The sequence below is a fragment of the Manduca sexta genome, chromosome 27, assembly GCF_014839805.1.
Source record: "Manduca sexta isolate Smith_Timp_Sample1 chromosome 27, JHU_Msex_v1.0, whole genome shotgun sequence".
In the NCBI taxonomy this organism is placed as follows: domain Eukaryota; kingdom Metazoa; phylum Arthropoda; class Insecta; order Lepidoptera; family Sphingidae; genus Manduca; species Manduca sexta.
In genome coordinates this window covers 641,733-664,110 of record NC_051141.1, presented here as the reverse complement: position 1 = coordinate 664,110, position 22,378 = coordinate 641,733, and the positions used below count along the sequence as shown (strand labels likewise).

At 37.1% G+C, this 22,378-nt stretch overlaps 1 protein-coding gene across 1 annotated transcript; it reads right to left on the bottom strand.

Annotated features, from left to right (window-relative positions):
• Nucleotides 1-634: 634 nt before the first annotated feature.
• Nucleotides 635-21,169, bottom strand: LOC119188397 (H(+)/Cl(-) exchange transporter 5; the record flags this gene model as incomplete). The annotated part of the gene is given in 13 exon segments (XM_037443841.1): nt 635-8,039; nt 8,269-8,482; nt 9,407-9,570; nt 11,131-11,341; nt 11,642-11,782; nt 12,579-12,787; nt 13,360-13,574; nt 14,139-14,321; nt 14,602-14,741; nt 15,853-15,982; nt 15,985-16,013; nt 16,997-17,147; nt 20,966-21,169. Coding segments are annotated over 13 exon segments (2,082 nt in total), but the record flags the coding sequence as incomplete, so codon positions are not given.
• Nucleotides 21,170-22,378: the final 1,209 nt, after the last annotated feature.

The following is a 22,378-nucleotide window of genomic DNA, read 5'->3' as shown; positions in this document are numbered from 1 at the left end:
AAGAACTACGAATATCGCAAATAAACATTAGATTACAGATGAGCAAATGGAAATTATATTCGATAATACTAAGTTATTCGCAACGCATATTACGTTAACTACCTATAATCAAAATAACAATTAAAATTAAAGACAAAAATTTAGAAGTGTTGGTTTAATTTTTTTATAATGCATTACATTTGCTGTAGGTATAATTTACTAACTGATGCACCATGGGAAACATACACGTTTTGACAACTCTTTATGTAGCTATTAATATTGCTTCGCATAAAAGTTCAAATAATATGAACAATCATACAAAATGACAATATCCCAATTATTTATCTAAACTTGTACGGGAGATACTTTTTTTTAATCAGCGTATCGCCGCAATGTTTTTTATGACAAATAGGCTGTCGCGCTAAAATCAAAAGCGGTATCTCAAAAAGAATCAAAATCTTGATCTTTGTCGTCAGATAGCTTTAAGAAATACCCATCTAATGAACTTACCTAAATAACGGTATCTTTTTAAGAACTTTTAAAAAGAAACTTGAGTTTCTCTATCACAAAACTTCGATTATCTCGAAATAAGGTTTTCCGCTTTTGTGCTTAGCGCGGCAGTAGGGAACACTAGATACTAAATAAAACATATTTATAATATTCATTTAAATTTATTTAATATCTCCTAAACTCAAATACGATATACAATGATTTTATGATAGTTACACCCTATAAAGTAATATACGTGTGGGGCGCAGGGCCCGTAGACGAGATGTCTATCCACAATCACTAATGCTAATAAAAACAGTTATAACGAGAGACTTATTTATTATATAGGATATGTCATTCCCGTACATGTATCTTTATTTTATTAGCGTTAACGATTATCTCTTTCCTCTGTAGCTTCTTGTCAACGGCCCCTAAAATGCTGAAGATGCACTAACCGCAGGCTTCAACTACCGGGCTTTAATTCTGTACGATCCTCTACCATATCAATGCGAAGATGTCACATAAAGTTTACATAATTGGGTAATACCTTGTTTTAAATAATGAGAATCCACGTTATTTTCCTATGTTGTACAGAATTGAAGCCCGCTGAGTAAACATAGCACGCACATAGTGAGTACAGCAACAGCACTGATAATGGAAAATGTAAAAATTGTCTAGCTTTACACAGCGCGAGCTGCCGAACTGACGCGACATAAAAGTCAAGTGTACTGGATAGGATACACTGAATTTGGTAACACGCAGTAACTGTTACAGACTAAAGAATTACAGGAAGTGGATCAGACCAATTTATGCTTGATTTGTAGACAGAAAACTCAAAGCCGTGAATGAAACCGTGCTGCAGACCTTATATTAAGATTGGCTGGCGAGCTCGTACTGTTTGGGCGCAGTTAGGGTGTAATATCACTACATTTACATGACAATAACATACTTCATATGTCGTTAATATCAACACGCAGTGCTGCCCCACACCACTTCCCTGTACCGTTCAACCGCGCATACCTACCATTTATTTGTATATACCCACAGTGAGAGAGAATGAGAAAAGGCGTTTATCTCAGATATAAATTTGTGGGACAGAACTGTAGGAGAAGCTGGAATAGCTTCTACTTCTTCTAGGAGTTGGGTACCATTTGAACCGAATAAACCTGTTTCCCTCCACTTAACGACGTGGGCAATAGCAGTTAGGCGCGGTCTATACACAAGGCAACGATTACCATGCGCGATTTATGGGAGCTTTCCAATTTTGGCCCCAATTCTGTTTGACATAGATTTGGAATTGTTACAACGGCACAAAACAGTAACATGCAAATTTAAACCAGCAGATAGGATATTTATATGATATTGTCGTACTCAAATGGAGCCAACAAACTATTTCTAAAGCGTATTGCGTCCATATTCAGACAGAATTGAAGTCGCGATGTGAGTACATGTCTAACTACTGAGCTATACGTCAGCGGCAAGGTGCGTGTATATGATATTTGACATCAGCATCTCGCAAGCTCTGCAGTAAAGCGGGCTAATAAGTGTTAATTGCAAATGAAACCCGATTCCTACCTAACGAGTGTACACATGGGATACTACGTTTATGAGACTTCCGATGGCGTCAAGCTTTACAGCTTTACGTCAGCTATCGACATCATGTCTAGTCGATGCCGACGTCTGACGCGTGACGGACGTCCTCCAGCTGCGACAAACTCGCTACATATCCTGCTACAATACAAGTTCTGGTGCAAACGCACCGCCGATCGATAAATACAAACTATTATAATAGGACGCGCGACGACGCGTCCGTTTTTAAAAGTCAGTTTTATTTACAAATAGGTAATACAATTTAGTTTCAGTCCATTTAGTTTACATATAAAAATACAATGTAATTACTAGGGAGCTTAAAGGGCTCGTATGAATTATTGTAGCCGATATCGGCTTGAAATGACGCAAGCTGTGTACAAGAATAGAAACACTCGTGTTGGACGTCTGCAGCAACTTCAGGGTTGTAGTTGTAAGAACAATTACAAACATAGCGTAAACATCATCATAGCGAAAAAAAACCCGTGAAGTATGCATTTTAACTTTCATGTCGATATTTTGATACTGATAATAGAAAATACTATGAGGGGGTGATTACTCAATCGTCAAATACAATTATCCATCAAATAAATTATAATCCGACTAAATATAAAATTGAGTTGACAACTCTATATTGTACAACTGTAATTTTTAAGTCGTTTGTTGTGCTTTATTCCTCGAATAAATTGTATCGACGGTGGAAATAACAGCCCTAGATAATATACAATCACATCCATCATAAGTGTTCCTTGGTATACTAGTAAGCTAATTTAAGAATTATCCTTCAAAACCATCTCACCGACAGGATAAAATATCAAGTGAAAACGACTAACATAGAAAGAAGGGCAATCAATAATGTAATATTACAGTAATCAATTTAAATAATTCTGTCACATTCTGAAAAAGCAAAATCCAGTCCCTAAAGAGTTAAATACGTCATTTACAATACATTTATACTGTACACCGATAAACTATTTTATACAAACACATCCATTACAAATCAATCCATAATACTTGTACTTGGAAGTCTAGAGAAATTATTATTAGTGTGTGTGTGTTTTTTTTTATAAAAAAGAGTTATGCGGATGAATTACACAGCAATATTATGTATCGATATGAGAACGTTCTCAAAGTCGTGCTATTTCTCTCACACGCACGCTCCATGATGCCGGTGACGTAACGTGGTGTTTGTCATTGGCTAGCTCCTTCGATTGAATTGTCTATAAAATATGGAATAATTATAACGTCGATTGAATTTAAAATGATTATAGATACAATTTTTTGACCGCAAAAATACCACTAGGGTGTACATTAACTAGGTATAATAATTTTTGCAGCACAGTGCAGTGATCTCACTATTATCTAATATATACATAGAAAATGATTTCAAATACTTACTTTGTGTAATTATTACCCTCTCCTGCCGCCCGCTTTTGATTAAAACAAATTTATCGATGTACAGAAAAACACTTATATTTACATAGTTTGTCAAATTACCCTAATTATGCATAGATTTATATCAGCTGCGCTATGAAGCGTCGAGTTCTGCTTACACGTCCATTGCACTAGGATTATGCTACGACTTCTTTGCTAATAGGAACGCTGTTGACACTATGTGAAGATAGCCACGACTTGCTGAATATTTATGTATCATATAAAAAAAAATATTCCATAGCTTTTTATAATGTAATATTAATTCCCCATGTTTAAATAAATGACATAACTATGCCATTACTTTCTTAATATTTCGGTATAGCAAATTTACATATTCGATATATCGTCGCGTACCGATTAGCAAAAAAATATCAGACAATATTTTACAACATTCACATTTAACATGGACATAATAACGACTGTTTTTTTAGAGGGAGAGAACTTTTAATTGAAATAAAATACATTTATATGTGAGATATGACATTTATGTTTTAATATGATTTTGCCGACGTGGCACCGCGGCTAACGCGTACATGGCGCGTAATCTGGAGTACCAATATTCACACACAATTAGGGTTTTCACATATTCGTCAATTTTGGTAAAATTTCCGTATCAATAACAGAAATACTACTACAATACTACAGAATGAATTGTCGAAACATTAGCTCCAGAAAGTCAAATTTTGTGCACTAATTGGGCCCAGCCTGCGTCTCACCCTCCAAAAAAAACATCACCTATAACATTTAATATACATCTGGACATTTATAATAAAAGGTGTAGTATCAACAGTATATTCGCCGCGTGCGATCGCATCATACCACGGGCCATTATGAGCCCCTAACACTTATATGGTGCACAGTAATTAAATAGACATCAATATGGGTCACAAATATATTTATACAGAGCTGCTCATAATAGTCATCAATATGTTAACAATATGGAAGTGATAATATACACCAACGCGGGGGCATTGTCTCCACATAAATGGGGCAGAGTGAATATGTCAAATATTAAAAAAACCCAGATTACTTATACCTTCAATAAACGATTCCAAACATTCTTTTCGGTCGATTGCGAAAATCGGCTAATCAGAGCATAGTTTTTATTATGATTGGGATCGTATATTGAAAGCTGTCGATGGTCTAAAACATGTCATATTCGTTTACCCGCTAAACATCTGACTGCATACAGGCTACACCCGTTACGGTATTAAGCCGCGGTGGACATCAACTAACAATAGTATCTGTTAGACGAACTTACTACTCTGAAAACTTGTGTGAAAAGTACAAACATTAGATAATAAAAAAAATATCTCAAATATTATAATCTTACTCTACATTACACTAAGTGGTATCATCTAAATATCTACGCAAAATGAGACTTTAAAATATTATGCATCATATATAGACATCATCTTATTTATATACAAAAAGATTCAATATAATATAATATAAAAAAAAGAAATATGCAATACATTTTGTTCACAATTCAACATTAAAAATAGATACTCGATATACATTTATTGGTTAAAAATACAATCAGGTGCATAAAATACTATTGACATAATTATTTTTTTTAAATAAATTAATTATAATTTAATAATTTTACATTAATAACATTACAATTAATTACAACATGATTAAATAGCTATTACTTTAGGCCGCGACATACTCGTTTGGTTAATATAATATTACTATCAAATATAATTACGTCATTATCATTACCCGTCCAAAACGAAATACGCGTTTATGCAAATTTTTATCTATTTTCTACTTCAATGCAGTGAATATGATTGTACTCGGTGAACGGTGGACAGGTAAGACGAATCAAATCATAGTAAGCGCGACTATTCGACCCCTAACAGATCAGCTTTGCTTAAAAATATATATATTCAAATTATATTCTATCAAAATAAGGATCTCAAAAATAATGGATTTAAATGTCATTTTATATAATCGATCTCTTTACCGAAAATGATGAAATATTTATTAATAATGAAAGATAAATGTAGCAAGGTAGAGGCAAACAAGAGAAGACGCGAGATGCATCTAATTGGATGCTGTACTTCACAAAAAAACTTATTTATTTATACCTTACACTATCTAAAATCGCATTTATGTGATAATCAATTCCAGAAAACAAAATATACTGCAATACTGATCCATCAGGGTAGATAAATACAACTATCAGATTATTTACAAGTGCCACGGATGCGTCCGTAAGCGCCATGGAGTAAGCTGCTCTACGCCAGATGCGATGGCGACGACAGCTCAGCGCAAGGCCTTGTGGTGTCCGTCACCAACCATAATGAAGGTGCATTATGCACTTGGCCATAAATGGCAGCCTTCGCGATAAGAATATTTTTTATGGGCAACTTGACCCCACTATACCTAATGGTAAGTAGAATATTGTCCAGATAGAGTAGACACCAGTCCATATAATATTCCCGGCCTGTTTGAAACATATGCACAGGCAGATCCCGGCACGCGACACACTTCCGTGGGCCACTGTGGCGTGTTTTACACCTTGTGTACGGAGTCGCTCTCCAGACGGATAAATATATCGTACCACGAGCAAATTTTAAGTTTATTATACATTAGCTACCAAGTTTAAAACGTACTCGCATACACTTCGTAATCCAGCGAGTACTAAATGTTTCATCGTTCGTACCAGCTTTTGCTGTGAGATAACTCTTAATTCTACATCTATACAAACAGTAACATTGAACGCACACCACCGTAAAATATCGGTACAAATGAAGTATTATAACACGCGACACAGTAACTTCGAAGCTTTTAAGACAGCAAATCATTCAAATTTTTGTAAAAGTAAAATTTCGAGTGAACCCTAGTAGTCAGCTGTTCTATATTGATGCAAAAAAAATCTGTTTCCGATAAAATACACGTGTGTGTTCGTCGTTACGAATATACGCATTATTATTAGCTACCACGTACTTAACAAGTGAATATACAAATTTGTAAAATGTGACTAACTTCACTAGGATACTCCTAACATTAACTAAGTCTTGTTGGTGACGGACACAATGTTTTAAGGCTTTGTACAGCGATCACAAGACCACAAACACAATAGCCGACGCTCATAGTACAAGTATTGACTCAATTGATAGCAATTGCTGTATGCAAAATTATTTTCATATGTCCAATAATAACGCTTATACTTGCTAGTTAAAGTTTTATGACATGTCAATGAAATACGAACGCTATTATAGTCTGTATGAGGTTCAAAATTATTTGTATAAAGGCACTGCTTTGTCGTGAAACCACTGTCTATGAGCGTGGGGCCTGCGTTTGGTTGCGCACTATTACCCTGATTCTTCTATTATAACCTAACCTCCCTATAACGTACTAGAGCGAGATTAAGTGTGAAATGTGAATATAATAACATCAATAAATCGAGATTAAAACATTTATTACAGGGGTGGTGATCAACTGAGTTGGCTATTGCGGTATATGATACTGTTGAGTTTTTTTTCATTAATAAAACCTGAGTAATACGGAACAATATTTGCATACAAAGTAAAAAAAAAAACTTGCGTTTATAACTAAGAAGAAAGAATGGAATTATTCATTTTTGCCAATTTGTTGAAAAGGAATACGGTAAAATTTGTTGCAAGTACTTTCAAAGATCTTAAGATATTTGTTTACCACGTGTGTAGCGCGACAGCGCTGTTACGTCATATCACACCTGCGCGCCACTCCGCTGCCACAGGAACCTACTCAGTTAAACGTTACACCTGTACCTTATAATTAAACTGTAAAATTCCATCACATATCATAAGTAAACATCAAAATATTGTGTATTTCAAATGACAAAACTGTCGAAACAGTTGTTTTGATACTCAACATGTACTGTCTGCAACAACATTTTAAACGATTAATTTTATTTTAACTTTTTAAACATTTCCTGTGGTTCTTTCAACATGCCATTACTGTTGCATAGAATACTTTTTACTGCTTAAAACAAATCCAAATATATTATGAAAACGTGAAAAATAATCTGATCAAATGCCAATAAATTTAACTTTATCGATCCATAATAATTAATTAATTTATTACAATAATAAAATACCACCAACAAAAATCACAATATTAAGTTATTATTTATGAATATAATTAATTGTTAAGGAAAGCGTATGTGATATTGCATATACAAAACAAAGCGGAATGGTGATGTCGAAATCTTGTCATTTGAAACGCACAGTGTCACCTAACGATACAGTGTTAGTCGCCATTAGTACGAGCGTTGGACAAACGTGATGGTGCGCATGCGCATCGGCTGCGAGTCTGCTTCGGCGGATCGACTAAACGGTCCAGAGGATCTGCACCCCGGGGGTGGCGAGCGAGGGCGGAGGCGCAAAGCCGATGCGCCCACGTGTTGACAGAGTGATCGTCAAGTCGCTCACGCGGGCGGCGGGACCCGAGCGCGGCTCGACGTGGATCAGTTGAACAGAACTGAGCTGGGGTCTTCGTTGTCCATTTGCTTGACATGGCGCAACACGTCCTTCTTTGTTATTACGCCCAATAGCCGTCTGCAGGAGGATAATATTAGTTTGTTTATGACACGCTTGCCTATCAGCATCTCAAACTAGAAAGTACTGCATAAGTCTGCACTAAACTAACCTAGTGACACAAAGTATTAAACCTCACAAAATGTAGGAATCATGGTTCACAATTCTAATACAAGATTGACTACCATCTGTAATAATCTACTTGTTCAATCCATATGTTCTCTAGCATTGTGTATGTAAGAGCACTCACCCGTTGTGCGTGACCAGAGTTTGACGTAGTCCAAGCTTGCGGAACATGTCGACAACCGTCTCCATGGGCGTCTGGTCGGTGACTGTAATGGGTGCCATGTCGAGGATCCTGTTGAGGTGCAGGCACGGCGGCGCGCCGGCTGGCGGGTTCACCGCGCCAGCAAATATCACCACTGATTGGCCGATAATGCCCTCCATCGTGCGGCGGGCATTGGCTGTACGGTGCACAGAGAAAATTTAGACGACTTTTAATATATTTATGTTACAGGTTACTGTTTCAGGTTGGGTGAACTGCTGTGATGATCACACTATCAGATAGACTATAAGAATATTATTATATAATATTCACGAAAAAATATTTAAATGTGATGTACACCTTTTATCATTACATGCACAATGCTTGTTAGGATATGGCAATCGCAATAGAAATTATTGAAAACATTATTTTTTTTCCTATTCTGGGAATAGACAAATTAAAATAAGTCACTTGTAAACATATAAAAAAATAACATCGTCCTGCTTTCTCTTTTTTCACTATGGATTGAAAAAAGCAATCGGAAACGTTGATTGAAAACGGCGGCAATAAAAAGTGATCGTTTGGCCAGCATTTTTCCAGAATTGAAATCTGCACATGGGTCCGGCGCATTCGTCATTTTAGTCATTACGGTTGTAGAAGAGACACGTATTGTCCGCTTATGATCTCTATCACAATCTAAAGATTGGTAATTGGGGACACTCAGTCAGGTAAGCATGAATGAATGAACGAACGAACGAACGGCCAATGAGTCTCAGCTTTCTTGTGCAGGCAACAGTAGACGCTATTGTAAAATAAATTAATAATTGAAGGTATTTATTGATGTTTGTAGTAGTAGTAATGTTTAGTAAGTAATGTTTTTCTTTAATCAATAACGTACATTTTCGTTCTAGAAGAACAACGATTCAAATGGCTCAGTGACGATCAAGAGCGATTGAAAAAGATAAAGTGAGACCTTTGTAATTCGACATTATATTGTTAGGCGAGTCGTACTTTTATGTATCAGGCAAGCATATTACTTGTGCCATTGGCTGGAATTCAATAATCTGCCCCATCTCACCCAACCATTACACTTTTCATGTATGGAAATGAAACAATCCCTTACCAATGGCCAAGTTGAGGTCCCTGCGCAGCACGAAGCCGACCAGGTACTGCGACTCCTTAGACACCACCACCGGGTACCCGTTGTGCTCCGTCTCCTTGAGCAGCGTCTCCACGTCGTCAACCGTCATAGAGTCTTGCGTGATCACTGAGAGGGTCTCGTTGCGTCTGTACAGTAGATATATACTTGTTACGACACTTTAATAAATATAATAAATTCACATGAGCTTCACTCGCTTGCAACCACATTAACATACAAGAATATTCCTCCACCACGCGGTCATGGGCTCAAGATGTTTGCAAACTATTATATGTAGTGTGATTAGTTGTATTTAACATGTTTATCAACTGCTTTACTTGTTATATATAAGGAATAACGAGAACAGCACAGCAGATATCTTTAAGTCGACAGACAGCATAAAGAAAAAATATTACACATTGTCAACATATTCATTTTCTGCCAATATACTAGACAAAATATAATAAAAATATGTAATATGTTTTTTCACGCAGCAAGCATTATTTCATTTCTTCATTGGCGAATTAAATTATGCATAAGTAACAAGAAAATACAACTACAACGCCAACCAACTAGACACATTGTGTCGTCGATTCACTTTAGCTACCCTGGCCAGCCTTTCGGGTATCATAGTAATATCCGTCCTGATCTGCAACAGCTTCTTCCTACCTTATAGCAGTCGCTAGGGTAGGCTCCCGATTAGTGATAGTCATCCGGCTATGCCCATCGCAGATCATTATAGTTTTGGCGTTAAACACACAGCAGGTGAATGAGAGTGGTGCAAATAAACAGTGCTTACCATTTCGCACACACAGATAAAATCAGCTCGGCTCAGCCATGCGCTATGATCACATGATAGATGCGTGTTAGGAAAATTATAAAAACACATAATAAGCCTTTAGCGCAAAATTCGCAACAGTTAAATAGTATGTAGAATTCGCAACAGTAAAATAGTGTGCAAAATTAGCATCATCAAATGAATTCATCATAGTATTGTTATGCTTATTTTTGTCAAAACAACAGAATTGTATTATAAAGAATATTAAAATATTAAGCCTTGCAAGGTTTGGGTGGATAGAGGGAGCTCAGCTTAGCTATGCGCTATGATCACACGGTGGACGCGTGTTAGGAAAACGATTATATAAAAACAAAAACACAACACGCCTTTAACGCAAAAATTCTCAAGAGTATATTAGTATGTCAAATTCGCATCATGAAATTTATTCATAATATTTTTTTTCCAAACACCTGAATTAAAAACATTATTTAATTTAAATTTATATGCACGCATATTTATTTTTATATCTTTTATGTTAAAATAATTCAAAAATCCGAAGCACCAAAATTTATTTGATAAATTTTGCATCCCGTTTCAACCATATAAATAGATTCACTGAAGCAAAATTGTAAACTCCAAACCCTCAGGCCCTTCACTATAAAGGGAAGGAAAGGCGTGTGTTTGAGCCACCGGAAATATAATACATTTTATAAATCGCAACAGCAAGTTATGACATCTGATTGGTTTTCTGGTAGACACCGGTTAAGCAATATATTGAATAAATTCCAGATGCGACACGCCGCTAGTCTTGCAAGTTTTAAAATTGGCAGAAGTCAGGTTATTATGAACGTTTACACGATGACAATCGCTTGTGGAAGTAAATATCTGCATATTTTATTGCTAATCTAAGCTTCACTTTATAATCACTTACTTTGGTTGCATAACGTCGGCGGCGAGCGACGTGTGCTGGAACTCGTCCTTGCTGTCCAGGAACGGGTATCCGTTGAGAGCGATGTGCGCGTCGTATATCCCCTGGCGGCCGAGCGCGTCGCCCACCCACTTGGACGCCATGGCGGCCGCCATCAGCGGCACGATGTACCGCACGCCGCCCGTCAGCTCGAACATTATCACCACCAGGGACACTGGAAACAACACACTATATTGTAGACAACACAAACCATTTAGTTTGATATTAATTTATTTTTACTTGAACACGTAGATATACGCATATTTACCGTGTATTTATTTGCATCGTATTAAGTTAGACTGAGTTTGTAATATAGATTTTTTTATAAAGACACGGCAATATGACCTCACTTCACATGATTAGTAAGTAATTAATAATTAGTAGGTCTATAATTGAGGAATGATGACTACCGCCTCGCCTGTCCTCCCCGCGACATGTTTATGGTGGCCTGTTTGTTAGTAAATGTTTTGCTCACCAGTCATCCTAGTTACACCGCCAAGAACCGCCGCGGCGCCGACCATGGCGTACAGGCCCGGCGTGATGCAGTCGTCGCCAGTCGAACACTCGCCCGAGAACAGCCAGATCTTTGGGTAGTGGTACGCAAGCTGCTCCACACCTGCGAAACGATGAGGTGACGTTTATAACTATCGGCGTACATGAGTATAGCTAGAGCATTTCCAAGGGGCCATTGTAATGGCATTAAAAATAAAATTACTTCTGTCTACTTACAGATATAATACTTTTCTTTGTTATAACAATTTGTAACAGTAGTAGGCTACTTCAAAATCTTTTCAGTAGACAACACGCAATACTAGGGTGGGCAAGGCCTACCCATCCCCTTTATATAAGCCTATACACTGATATCTACGTATTTTTATTACACAATTATTCCGCTTGCATGATGGTAGGAGGTCTGACCACCTATAAACAATAGAATCACCATCCATTCCATTACTGAGATATAAGATATTAAATATCATTATGCACAGTAACTACTTAGTTACAATGTCTGTTCCCACTGCTGCTTACTGAGTAGTACCTACTCAGACAGCCACTCATATATGAGACTAACACATTAGTAAACAATATATCTCTATTTCTCAATTATAATGTCCACTATATTATGACCAAACATTGATTTTTAGTAATATTAATAACTCGTCAAGAGACTTTTTATGTTATCTTATTTCTGACTAATATTATAAACAGAAATGTGAAATTGTTTACATCTTTGGTTTGGTAAAAGTAAATGCTTCAACCGCTGAACAGACTTGAATAAAATTTGGCACATGGATAGACCGTATCCTGAAATATATAGGCGTGTTCTTTATCAGAATAATTTGCTCGCGTGGGAAATATTTTAATTTTTAACCTGACTTCTAGTATCATTATAAATGCACAGTTGTACTCACCGATGCCCACAATCCTGCCGGCGATGGCTCCGAGCGCGAGACTAGGTATGAAGAGACCGCACGGCACCTTGATGCCGAAAGTAAATATGGTCATCACCAGCTTGAGGATCAGCGCCAGGACCAGCAGCCAGATGGCGCGGTGCACGCCCGGCCCCGCAGCTGCCTTTTCGATCGCCGAGTTCGCGTCGGTGAAGTTGCGGTTGTAATCACTACATTTGATGGGTAAGGTAAGTATATTTGATTTAATCACTATAACTATAGTATTCTAATTTCGGTGTCTGTAGTTTGGTTACTAAGAGAATGCATTGCTGACAAGGCGTCATGGAGTGAACTACAAACCTTTCAAGGTGCACTAACTATATGTAACTTTTTTTTTATCTTTTATTTGTCCTGCTAACAAAATTTTAATTTATTATTAAAAATTATTATTATGACAACTGATAAAAAATACTTGTTTCATTTTAAATTTAATATGAAATAATATAAAACAATTTATTTAAACCTATAGGTGAACTTTTTATTTTTGTAATGATGGAAATTTGAAAAAATTTGGGAATTTCATGGAATCTAAAACAGCGACGTTGGAATTTTGATAAACCAATATATGTAGTCAGGAACCAAACCCATTAATATTGAAAAAATGAAACTCATTTGAGTAAGTAATGACATGAAAAACTAATTCCACTTAGATAAATCCAGACATCTAAACCACCTAAACAAAACCAAAGGACCTCTAATATTAGTTCAACCAGTTCATACCAAAGTGCAGCATGACACTCACCACAGGGGGTCCGAGTTGGATATGCCGCACTGGTTGAACAGCAGGTAGATCAGCTCGCTGGTGTTCATGCGCGTGTACGGGTTCGGGTAAGCGATGATGGCGGTCACCAGCGTCACCACCAACACCTCCGTCACGGGGTACTGGCCGAGCTTCGAGTACTTGCGGTACCGGCACCAGTAGATGTTAGCCTTTATGAATATCGTCGCTATGCAGCCCTGCGGAGTATTGTGTGTTAGATTATTGGAACAAAGAAGTTTAAGGAAAGCATAAAGAACACTGCACACCTATCGACCGCTCCTGAGTAACCTATCGTATCGAAAAATCGCAATATTGACTTATTTAGCGTTTCGTTGTCTAAGTACTATTTACTACTAATACAATAAAAAAATAATAATAAATGTATATTTTTTTAATGGGTATGGTAGTTTAGGGTATAGTGCCTACATAAAAAAGCGCTAAAGAAGTGAAAATCGGCCTTTTTCAAATACGACACTAAAGAGCCATCACTACGTGAAGACAAAAGTATGAACTCAAATATGGGATGGTGCTTTTTATACTGTTAGTTAACAGCTTAGAATGCATGTGAAATTTAAATATTATGCGCATTTTCTTGGTGTACACTTTTCCAAAATCCATGTATCCACGTATCTTATACCTTATATTACTTCAAAAACAATGGACAGTCTCGTAAAAAAGTTTCTATATTACTACAGCAGTTAAGGTGGCTGCCCTTACTGCTCCGTCTCAAAAATACACCTGTATAATGAAAAGTAACTCACACCAATAATACCCAGACCGACGAACGGTATCAGCTCGAAGAATATCCACGGCTTGTTGTACTCGACGAAGAACAGCACCGAGTGCTCATTGCCGAACGGGTTGATCGAACGCAGGATGAACGCCGCGATCAGCGCGCAGAAAAACGACCGCCAGAGCGTCTTCAGCGGGAAGTAGTACGACACCTGCCGATAAAACAACACAAGTGTTAGATTTGTTTGTATGAAAACTAACTTTGCTGGCTCAAGGTTAACGTAAGTAGGTTTTGGCCTGCAATAAGTCCGTCACATGTCTATTTCAAGTGCCAGCTCTTGTTAGATACTGATTTAGAAAAGATGTATTTATCTATTTTCAGACTCTATATTGCATTTCAGCGTAATTACAATGGTAAGCTCTCTCTTAAGTCTGTAAGTGTTCCCCTCCCCTGTAGCCACGGCAGACCGCCGCTGATGTCTCGCGACCTACCTCCTCCAAGCTGAAGAGCACGCCTCCGATGGGCGCCCCGAACGCGACCGAGACGCCCGCAGCGGCTGCGGCCGACAGGATCTCGCGCTTCTTCGCCTCGTTGCGACCGTACTTCGGGAACAGGTACGACAAGATGTTACCTGCGCAACGGACATACATGTGTTACAGTTCCATATGACTCATTTGACAGTTCGTGTTCTGAGCGAGTTTTTTGCGCTGCTTCTTCGAGAGATAGCACCTTCTGAGGCGGTGGTACATTAATAATTCGAAGTGTTTTCAAAATCGCTATTCACAAAGTTTTCTTTTAATTATGATATGTCTTCGATTCAGTGGAAAGTGGAAACAGGCTTTTAGTAGCACGATTCAATTAGAATGAGCAACTAAAAAATCATAAGTAGGTAATGTTTATTTTTAAACTGATGGTATTCTTAATATGATATAATCTTGAAATACTAATTTTCGGATTCTATTGCGGTTTTAGTATTTTTTTTTAGGCTGCAAAGTCTTCGAAACCTCGGGGAGAAAATAAAGAATACTAAAACCGCGATAGAATTCGAAAATTAGTTTAATTTCAATGTCTAACATCCACGTAAACATAAGAATACATTATATAATTTTACACTTATACTTGTTCACCAAAAATACAAAAGAATTTACATAAAAATACTTTACAGATTTTTCGAGAATGTATGAATGGCATATACTAGCTATTGCTAAAAATAAGTCACGTGACCAAAACGATCGAAATAAATGATATTTAAAAAAAAAGATTGAATAGTAAAGTTTGCAATTTCTAATAGTCTTGTACTCTTAAATGACATGACCGACACATGAACATCAGTGCGTGCGGCCGATCACCTCAATAACACTCGATAACAACCGAATAACCGTCCTAGCGCTGTGAACGGACGATAAGAACCTGCTTTGTTTTTAAGATAATAGCTTCTTAGCGTTCGTTAGTTAATTTTTCAAGAAAGGTCTGGCGGTTAAATCTATAATACTATTAAATTCACTCAAATCTGAATGGAAACATACTGTCAAATAAATAATAACTTGAAAAATCCGCGTCGCAGGTGTGAGACCCTCGATATGAGATTTATAATCTCGTATGGGTTGTTATGTATATATATTATTTTCCGTCGTGTCGAACCGACGGTATCGCAGTGTACAATGTATACAGCAACCAATGAGGTGATACTGAAATTTGTTAATTCATTCAAATATACTTGTATTAACTTTTAATTCACTCACCCAAGCAGCTGGCAATGTGTACCATGGGTCCCTCCTTGCCCAGGGACAGGCCTGAGGACACCGACAGGATCAGTCCCACCACCTTGATGATGAGCGTCCACTTGCCCAAGTAGCCGCGAATGATGAAGCTTCACTCAGGATTGTCTTAATTTCGGGTATACCTGCGGACACATAATAATATTAGATATATTTATGTTTCCAGGGTGATTGTATATCCGTATTTTACGAAATATACAGTCAGCGACATAAATAAACAAATTCTAAGCTTCAAAACGATTCTAAAAATAATTAACATGCCTTTTTATTAAATATTTTTTTTAACACAATGCTTCTTACAATTTGAAAGCCTACTTGGTACTCTTTTTAGTAATATCGGTTTAAAACGCGACATACATTGCTGTTAGGTTGCAATGGAGACGAAGGGTACATATTAATATGATATTTCCACCGGTTTACATTTTCAAAAATTTAAAACAGCTACAGTATATGTGTAAAAAACAATTCTTGAAATATTCTAAAGGAAGCCCCTTACAAAGACTTTAAACTTCGAAATTCCGCATCTGATGTATAAAACAAAATGCTGGTAATGCGACAAAAGTGCTTTCTTTCCTTTGGAGATCAAGAAACGAAAACATGAAAAGTTTTCTACATACCTAGAAGTTTTAAATTTTGAACAACAAACAATGTTTAAACTCTGTCATTGTAGTAGGCCAGCGAGGTGCGCTAAGGGGTAGACTATCTTAGAGGAATAGACCGATACCCAGCACTGAATATTAATACTTAACTCCTTATTCATATGTTCTGTTATTATTAGTTTATTATGCCTCCGTGGAGTAGTTGTATTACGGTACGAATACAGTGCTGAGGTCTCGGGTTTGATCTCTGGGTCGGGCAGTGATTTTGAGTTTTCTACTCAGCATCAGCCTGGAGTCTGGAATTTGTGCCCGATATGGCCGATATGGTTGGTCCCCTATATGATCATGGGGTGGAATAAGCACGGCAAAAAGGTGCACCAGGAACGCCCCCTAGCCCGGCCCTTCGGGTATAAAAGGCTTTAGTATGTGTGTTATTGATACACACAGCGACTTGACTGCAACTGGTGTTCAGTGAAGCTGGCAATAAAACATTTTTTGACTGAACTGACCGGATCCGCAGGCGTACGGTGCGAACATCCTGACGAGCGACGCGGAGAGCGCGGCGAACAGCAGCGCCCACACGATGTAGAACAGGTAGCTGATGATGTATGCGCCGGCGCCGTCGCCGCGGTCGCCGAACACTTGCGGCCACGTCAACCACTGTCGACACCAGCCAACCACAAAAGTATAGATAGGTACACCGTTTACATTTTGGTTGAGCGGAAGGGTCGGTGACGCTTGGGTGGCAAGACGTGAACAGTTGTAATATAATGTATTAGTTCAGTCAATATTATTCGGAGCCGTCGCGCTCGCCGCTCGACTTGTTCACGTAGAGTCGAGCGCAATATCTAATATCAATAAACGATCCCAATCTTTTTTTCGCGATCACGAAAATGGATCAATCAAAATGAAGTGTATGCTTACAAACGATTTGTTTTGATTGCTTTATTCTTGAAATCGATCAAAGATTAGGATTAGGATCATTTTGAAATTGTCGGTAAGGGAACTTAACTGTTATGTAAATCTTCAATTTCGTTAAGAATCGAGGAATATACAGGGTCATTTCGACATTGCGTTACTAAATGAAACCACAGGTTCGTGGTGACCTCTGGTAACACCGTGCAAAATATTATTCATAAGTAACGAATATTTACGTCAATAATCCCGATTTTAGATTTATGGTTTTTGATCACGCTGTCTCTTAGCGCGCTTAACTGAAGTGAATGAACTACGTCACAGCTGATGATATTATTACCGAACCTATAGGGTTCAGAAGGTCAGCTCACAAATGAACTCCCAATACGTTCACTGACTTGGGTGCAGCAGTTCATTGAGTCAATAATTAATTACTACAAAAAATATTTCGTCAATTATAAACGTTAAGTATTTTCGCTAATAAAATAGTTTTCTTACCAAAAAAATTACCTACATAATTATTAAAGTTACAAGATTTAAATCTATTGGTATCGTATCTTTTGTAGATTCTACATGATATTCCGACATTTATTTTAATTCCAACATTAATATTTCGGTTTGTCATAATATCTAAAAGAAGACTACGTAGACATTACCGAACGTCATATTATGCTTTCTGTACCATTTCTTTGCTAGATAGACACTATGGCAACGCGTCCGAGTCTTTGACCGAGTCCGAAGAGCGCGCGACTATTCAATACAATAGTCGTACTCTTTCTCGCCTAAACTCGCAGTGTTGTCAGTATAAACATTTTACCAAAAAGCTTGCTAAAACGACACAGCATTTCAAAATTCTATTAGATTTTTTTATTACATGATGTTCTAACAGATTTAACACACAATTGTATTACAAAATAAAATAAGTAATGATTTATGATGAAATGATTAATGAAAAGTCTACCTAATTAAAATAATACACAGCAATATTTTAGTATTTTTGAAACATTATTTTAAGTAATAAAGTATAATAGAGATTTTGGATTCAATCATTCATTTTCAATAGGCATATAGGGTATAAAATAAACAAGATATTGCACAATAAGGTAATAATAAAAAGTTTGGTAACACTGCCAGGGCACGTGTTAGTTGTAAAACTCTGGCTCGTCAAATATCGTGTACCTCCAGACTAGTGTTGCCAGGGTCAATTTGTTTAAAATCAAGAAGGTAAAACAAATCGAGATTTAGTGTTGTAGATCGGGACATAAAAAGCAAGTATTTTTTTTAATTTAAGTTTTATGTATTGCGTTTTACAAAAAATATCACTGCCAAGTCATGCTAAAGTTGTGTTTTAATTTGGATGTCTGTTTTAACATCAAAGCACAGATCGCCGGGTAGTCGCATCTCTAAGCAAGAGAATAAAACAAAACTGTACCTTCAGCGCTAGTGAGATGATACGTGCTATTTTGATTGCATTGTCGCACTCAACACAGTGATGAATGCGTAGTTTATTTTTTCATAATACTTAATGGTTTTAATAATTTTATTGGTGCAAAACGGGTCACGTCCCCAGAATTCTGAAAATCGGGACATCCCGCGCAAATCGGGACATCAGGCAACTCCAGATCCTTGCCGCTACTTTGTGGAATTCGCTAAACTCGTGTGTCGCGTGTTGGTCGGTCAGGCACAAAGAAATTTAAAGTAGTCCCCTAAATGCGACCTTAACGTGTATAAAATAGAGTTTATTTTTAAAAATATTTTTGTCATTTTGAATATTTTACGATCGCGAAGTTGCATCGTTGACGCGTACGCGAAACTGAACTAATCACAATCTATTGATTATGTTTCTGTCGGAGGCTGTCATTACGATTTTAATGTGGATTTATGAATTTGCGATAGGTACTGAATGGAAAAATCCAATATCATTTTGTCCGACCCGGGGTTCGATCCCGTGACCTTAGCAAAGCATCCGTACAACAACTGCGGCACCGAGGTAGTCACAAATTAACTGTATTAAAAATACTTCGAAGTATGAAACAACTTTTAAAGGAACAAGCAATCTACTAAACATCATTAGGTATTGGTAAACGCATTTACTTTTTTGAAAACATGTTAGATACCTATTGGGATGCCGCGCCGCGCCGTGACGTATCCCGTCGCTCGACATTTTTACCTCAAACTATCACATTACCTAATTATTATCAAGATTGCAACTTCATTATTAATTGTTCGTGTGAATTGCCAGAATTGCAGAATGATATTTTATTGTTATGAGTGTTATAAATCTAACCATTGAACGTATTTATTATACCTATTTATCTACTAAAATGGATGAACTACCTACATTAGAATGTGTGTGTTTTGATTTAAAAGAATGAAACCACTTTAAAATTACGGAAATCATGTGTTATGTGTACCTAACTTATGCAGTTGTGGTTGTTTGATTAGTGTCATTTGCTTATGATGATAGTTTGAGCATAGAAAATATGGTTCTAATGAAATGTGATGATTAGTGCGTGATGTTTATGTTGGCGTTGGATGTCCACCTGCAAGGTGGACAGACGACTTGATAAACGTCGCGGGAACACATTGGATGCAGGCAGCTTTCGACAGGTCCGTCCGGAAATCTTTAGGAGAGGCCTATGTTCAACAGTGGACTTTATGTGGCTGATGATGATAATGATGTTTAGGTATGTGTCTTTTGTAACGTCGGCGTAGCGTCGTCGCTGCTGGTCTAATTGTTGATTGAGTGATGTGGCACGACACAAAATCCTAGGTAGTTAAAATGCCGACATCAGCTGTTCGGTTGCGGCGCGGCGCGCGGTGCGACGAACTACCCTTGCGCTCGAGTGTGCATCACTCGTTCGTGTGCGTGAGCATAATATTATCAATGACTGCGATGTTGCCGCTCCGACGAATTCTAGTATAGTAGTAGTGGCAAAAGGGTGTGTAAAATAAAATAACTATTTGAATATTTATTGTTTGAAAATTTTACTTTTTGTTTTTGACCTTAGGTTAAAGTAACTTATAGTAAACTGCTTCTTTCAAGATGACTTTCTCGCAGTTAAATTTAAGTCTAGGGTTACAAAATGACCCTGTATATTGTTAGGTAGATTTTTAATTTAAGAAAGAAGGAAATCTACTGCTGTATCTAAGTGCTATGGCTAGTTTTAAGATCTAAAACACACAATAACCCGACCAGGATCGAGTGCGGAAAAGTTATAAATATTCAGCATCAATAAGGTATACTTTTCAAGCCTACCATACAATACGAAAAGTAAATGCTGTAACCTAATCAAAGCGGGGTTTAATAGGATTTTTTTTCCTTATAGTTACTAGTCACGCTTTGCGAAATAAAAGGAAGGAAAATGTACTTCGGTAAAATACCACAAAATTAATGAATAATATATATTTTTTTCATATGATGAGAACTAACTATTTGTATAATGAAGAGTAAAATTAAATTCATTTTTTTAAGACCCTCCATACATGTGGTGATCTACGGCATGATGATATATCAATACAAGTCATGCGAAGTAACCAGTCTCTATAAAACAAACACAAACCTGTGAACAATTCCCGCTGTCAAAGGTGGTGTTTGTGTCGGACCAGCAACACTGCTCCCTGTTGAACCAGAACGCGGCGGGGCAGATGCCGAACTTGAGATCAGTCATCCAGGACGCGCCAATGTCGATCACGCCCGCCACCATGCCCGTCGCTACGCCCACCAGCAACACGCACACCCAACCCGACCACGCGTCGTGAGCGCCCTGGATGGTAATAACATCAACGATCTTAGACAGGATCCCTTTCTACGATTGTCAACGCTAAAGCCTCATTCAGACAGAGCACTTTTTAATAGCAATAACCGTTTTTTGAATAACTGAAATGCCTCGTATATGTCACAATAGGGACGAAATTGTCTTTACATTGCGCATCATCAGATGAAGTAAAGCTAAAGTAATAATTTATCTAACTAAATCAGACTTAATAGAAAACTGTATGGGAATCCCATATCCTAGCGAAGTCATCTGATCAAAGCAAACATAGAGATAAAAAAATATGTGGAAAGAAAATAAACATTTACAAGTAAATTTAGTCTAAAACCACAGGTTATTGGGTGATAACTATTTTTTGAGAAGAGCAGTAAGATTTTAAACAAGTCAGTATTATATTGACTGGTGTGGAATAATCATCTCTTGCGAAATGATACCGTATCTGGACATCATTTCACTATGGTCAAATCATAATTACAGACTACAGTCTTACCAATTGTATTCCGCAAACTTACTTTAACTCCACACTAAGATACAAGTTGTCTTGAGAGCATCAACTATCAGACTCTCAAGTCCACAATACAATTTAAAATAAATATTTGTGAATAACTTAGTGGAAAGATTTGACCCATGGTGTATTAATATAACCCAATTGTTTGGAACATGCTATATTTAAAGTAAAGATATACAGTCGAATCCGTTTATAATGACATCGAAAGGAATTGACAAACACGTCATAATAAGCGGACGTCATACAAAGCGTTTTGTGAAAAAAACATTTTTGTAAATGGTATGCATGTATTTAAGTACTTTAATAGAGAAACATAGTAACTTATAAAATGTATGTATGTATGTATGTACATAAAAGTTGTATTTTTAATATAAGTAATCTGTATTTTTGTCTGCTTTTGTTTTTTATTTTATTGTAAAACAGTCTCTAATACTATTGTGTGTATAGAAGACATCGCTATGGTCAAATTATCGTTTTCAATATTGCTATGAACAAATCAGGATAATAATTGTGCAGCTTTTAATGCCTCTTCTGCGGTAGGTAATGGTTCTTCTCGACTTCTTCTTCCCCATCACTGAGATTCAAAATAAAACGAACCACGTGCCGAACGTCGTCGGGCATCAACGGCTTTATTACCGAAGGCGTAAAGAATCATGTCGGTCATTATAATCGGACATAATTTATTAAAAAAG